Here is a 4,367-nt window from a genome sequence, read left to right on the forward strand (position 1 = left end):
AATATGCTAATTGACTCTCACACCATCACAAAGATGGCAGTGCCCACAGACAATAAGGAGGGAATATGCTAATTGACTGCCCCACCCTCAAAGATGGTGGCACCCACAGGCAATAAGGAGGAAATATGCTAATTGACTGCCCCACCCTCAAATATGGCGGTGCCCACAGCCAATAAGGAGGGAATATGCTAATTGACTGCCCCGCCTTCAAAGATGGCAGCCCCCACAACCACAAGATGGCGGTGCCCAGTTCCCTCAGCCCCGCCGGGGCAGCAGGCACGCGGCAAGGCCGGGCACGTGCCTGCCTCCGGAGTCCCCCAGTCCCCTCAGCCCCCCAGCTGCCCAGGGCCACCCAAGGCTCAGGTAACCAGGGTCGGCCGAGGCTTGGGCTGCCGGCAGTGGCAGCAGCAGAGGTGTGACGGGGGCATCGCCTCCTGCCCCTGAGGACTCCCGGACTATGAGAGGGGGCAGGCCGGGCTGAGGGACCCCCCCTCCAGTGCATGAATTTTCATGCACCGGGCCTCTAGTAATAATAATAATACAGACAGCTTTTACTGAAGCCCTACTGTTTACACTGTACTAGGCTTTATACAATATAATATTTACAATCACCCTGCAAAATAGGTTTGCCTATGTGCATACTACAGATAGACAAAGGCTCAGAGAGGTTAGGCAATGTGCCCAATGTCACACAGCAAATGTAGAACCAGCCTTGGATCCCAGGTCTGCCTGCCTTTGCTTCTAAGCCTCCTGTCAGCTATACCACTGCCCCGCCTCTCCCCAAACCCAGGAACAGAGATGGCACAGAGCACCCACCTGGCGGTGTACCACCTTGGCATGCTTGAGGATGGCAATGATGTCGCCCACCACAGTAACGCCCAGCTCATTCATGATTTCCTTGTTAAGATCCAGCAGCATGCTCTTCTGGATCCTGCAGGGGAGGGTCAGCAGTGAGGCCATGGTGGACCAGGGAGGGTGGGCCAGCCAGTTCCCTGTCTCCTCCCACCTCTCCCCGAGTTCAGCTCATCCCCTCGGTGCCCCTTACCTATTATCCACAAACATCACAGCGTAATTGACAGCAGGTCCCGGAGGAATGCCGGCTTCCTTAAAGAACTGGATCCACTCAGAAGTGGCTGGTGGGGGTGGACAGGACTCATTACTCACATTATTCTCTTTGGAGAACAGCCGCAGCAAAACCACAACAGCAACGGCTCCCACAAATTAAATGCTTATCAAATGCCAGGCCCTGGGCTGAGTGCTTTACACAGATGATGGAATTACGCCTGCCTGACAACCGTGGTTAAGCAGCATTGATTCCCCCACTTTGCCAATGAGGAAGCGGGCAGGGGGAGGGTGGGCACCTCGCCCCTGGCTTACTGTTTCTAAACGTCTTTCTTGTTTTCTTGGGTGTGACCTTCACACTGACCCTGCTCTGTTAGGCCCGGTGTTAGGTAAGATCACTGATTTCAAGTAAAATCTTTTTTTTCATTTTTAATATCTCTGAAACCAGGATCTACCTCACAATCGATGGTGTGCCACAGTTGTCTTTTGTTTTGTTTTATTTTTTTAATATATTTTTATCGATTTCAGAGAGAAAAGGAAAGGGAGAGATAGAAGCATCAATGATAAGAATCATTGATTGGCTGCCTCCTGCACGCCCCCTACTGGGCATCGAGCCCCCAACCCCGGCATGTGCCTTGACAGACCTGACAGGTAATCAAACCGTGACCTCCTAATTCATAGGTCAATGCTCAACCACTGAGCCACCCCAGCCAGGCTGCCAGTTTAATTGGCAACATTCTTTTTCTTTCTCATGGTAAATAATATTACATCCAACATTCCATGCTAGTTTGTTTATTTTAATCCTCACCTAAGGACATGCTTAGAGAAAGGAAGGGATAGGAAGGGAGGGCAGGGATCGGGGAGAGAGAGTGAGAGAAATATCAAATCAAACCCGAAACCCTTCAGTGCATAGGACGACACTCCAACCAACTGAGCCACACCGGTTGGGGGCTAGGCAATGCTAATTGAGATTAGAAAAAATTTGGTATTGCTGTGCTCATTTTGCTTGAGACAACTGAGGCTCAGTGCAGGAAAAGAGACACACTCCAGGTCAGATGTCTCATAGGTGGCAGTGCAGGGCTCGGCACAAACGCACAGCCACACCTCTCCCTAGGAGGCCCCTGCCCCCCAGGCCATAGGCCTGTATCTCTAATTGAGAAAGGTGGGCTCCTGCCCAGAGGAAAAGGTGCCTTCTATTCTGCATGGGCTCTAGGCACCTGCTTAGCCAGGGCGCCCTGGTTTCCATCAGCCAAAAGCAGGCACTTTTGTCTAAGTATCACGTAATGATTCCATTTAATGAAATGTCCAGAACAGTAAATGTAGAGATCCATAGAGGCAGAAAGTGGATTAGTGGGTTAGTGGAGCCAGGGTCCGGGGTGGAGGGAGTGACTGCTAATGGACATTGGGTTTTTGGAGGGAGATGAAAATGTTTTGAAAGAAATCGACTGTGGTGATGGATACGTAGCCCTAGCCGGTTTGGCTCAGTGGATAGAGCATTGGCCTGTGGACTCAAGGGTCCTGGGTTTGATTCCAGTCAAGGGCACATGCCCAGGTTGTGGGGCTCGATCCCCAGTGGGGGTGTGCAGGAGGCAGCCAATCAATTATTCTCTCTCATCATTCATGTTCTATCTCTCTCTCCCTCTCCCTTCCTCTCTGATATCAATAAAAATATATTTTTTAAAAGAAAAAGATATGTATATAAACCACTGAATTGTAGCCTTTAAACAAGTGATTGTACAAAATATAAACTGTATATCAATCAAGCTCTTAAGGGGAAAAAAGTACCACATAGGTTGGGAGTAGCTAACTGCCTAAAGCAAAAGGAATATACATGCAATAACCTCCTTAATCCTTATTACATCCCAGGTTGTAGGAAGTATTAGTATCTCCATTTTACAGGTGAGAAAACTGAGGCTCTGAGAGGCCATGTGGGAGTCTGTTGGACTTCAATACCCAAGTTCTTTATGGCTAAACGAGGCTGCAGGAGGCAAAGATACCGAGAGGAAGCGGGTAGGCCTTGAGCAGGCCTGGCCCCACCTCCATGGACCTCCAGTACAGCTGTTCCTGCCTGTGACCGGCCCTCCCTCCCCCCCCCACGTCTTCCCCAACAAGGTCATACTCCAAAAAGGGCAGGGGGGAGAGGGGGCCCCGAGAGAAGTCCACAGACTCACCCATTGTCACTGAGACCATTGTCGCCCTGGCCCTCACGCAGCTCCCTGGAGCCTGGAAGAGAGAACAAGGGGAGAGGGCTCGTGAGTTGCCACCGGCTGTGAGAGCTTGTCCCTCTCTCGCTGCCTGTCTATCTGCCAGAGGAGAGTTCCTGGACTGGGGGCTCAGAGCCCAGGAATAGACTGGAGCAGCTGGCAGGAAGTCAGCCTGGGACAGAGCTGCCACCACAGCTATCACTTTTGCCTGGGACAAGGCCCAGGGACAGCAAATGTCCACAGCTCTATTCCACACACCTCAAAAGTCTCTAGCTAGAAAAAGAGAGGAAGGGGGGAAAAAAGGAAAAAGAGGAGGGAAAAAGACACCTCCTACCCAAGACTTTAACCATAAATATTCATTCATTCATTCATTCATTCAAAACCTGTGTGCTTCACATCTACTATGTGTGAAGCACTGTTCTAGGAGCTAGGGATACTGAGGTGAACAAAAACACCGAGCCTGGCATGTAGGTAAGGAAAGGGGGCAGGGGGACACAGAGAGGAAACAAGCAGAACAGTTAAGATGTGGTGTGTCAGCCTGGCCGGTGTGGCTCAGTGGTTGAGCATCAACTTATGACCAGGAGGTCACGGTTCGATTCCCAGTCAGGGCACATGCCTGGGCTATGGGCTTGATGCCCAGAAGGGGGATGCAGGAGGCCGCCAATCAATATTTTGCCGTTTCACTCTCACATTGATCTTTCTCTCTCTGTCTCCCCCACTCCCTTCCTCTCTCTCTAAAAATCAATAAAAATATTTTTTTTAAAGGAAAAAAAAGGTGTGGTGTGTCAGAAAGCCTTCAGTGTCCCGGAGAAAACATGGAGGGCCTGGGAAGAATGAGGTTGCAATCCTAAAGAGGGTGATCAGGGGAGAACGCTCTAAAGTGACACTCAGAGACCCAACGGTGGAGGCGTGAGCCATGTGGTTTTACAGAAGAAGAGTGCTCCAGCAGAAGGGAAGTCCACTGCCCTGAGCCAGGAGCCCATCTGACAGGTTGGAGGGGCAGCAGCAGCTGGCCTGGCTGCAGTGGAGTGAGGAGGAGAGTGAGAGGAGACAAGGGCAGACAGGTGGGGCACCAAATCATGAGGGGCCTCAGAGAAGAAA

At 51.0% G+C, this 4,367-nt stretch overlaps 1 protein-coding gene across 3 annotated transcripts in view; it reads right to left on the reverse strand.

Annotated features, from left to right (window-relative positions):
* CUNH19orf47 (chromosome unknown C19orf47 homolog) overlaps positions 1 to 4,367 on the reverse strand; it is a 19,412-nt gene that overhangs the window by 9,147 nt on the left and 5,898 nt on the right. For all 3 annotated transcript variants that reach the window (XM_006096724.3, XM_014462638.2, XM_023760553.1), the window contains 3 exons: positions 3,234 to 3,285; positions 1,046 to 1,133; positions 817 to 931 (listed from right to left, as the gene is read on the reverse strand). In XM_006096724.3, coding sequence (XP_006096786.1) covers positions 817 to 931; positions 1,046 to 1,133; positions 3,234 to 3,252 — 222 coding nt within the window. In that variant the 5' untranslated portion in view covers positions 3,253 to 3,285. Of the gene's footprint in view, positions 1 to 816; positions 932 to 1,045; positions 1,134 to 3,233; positions 3,286 to 4,367 lie in introns of those variants that run through there.

This window comes from Myotis lucifugus, unplaced genomic scaffold, assembly GCF_000147115.1.
Source record: "Myotis lucifugus unplaced genomic scaffold, Myoluc2.0 scaffold_185, whole genome shotgun sequence".
NCBI lineage: Eukaryota > Metazoa > Chordata > Mammalia > Chiroptera > Vespertilionidae > Myotis > Myotis lucifugus.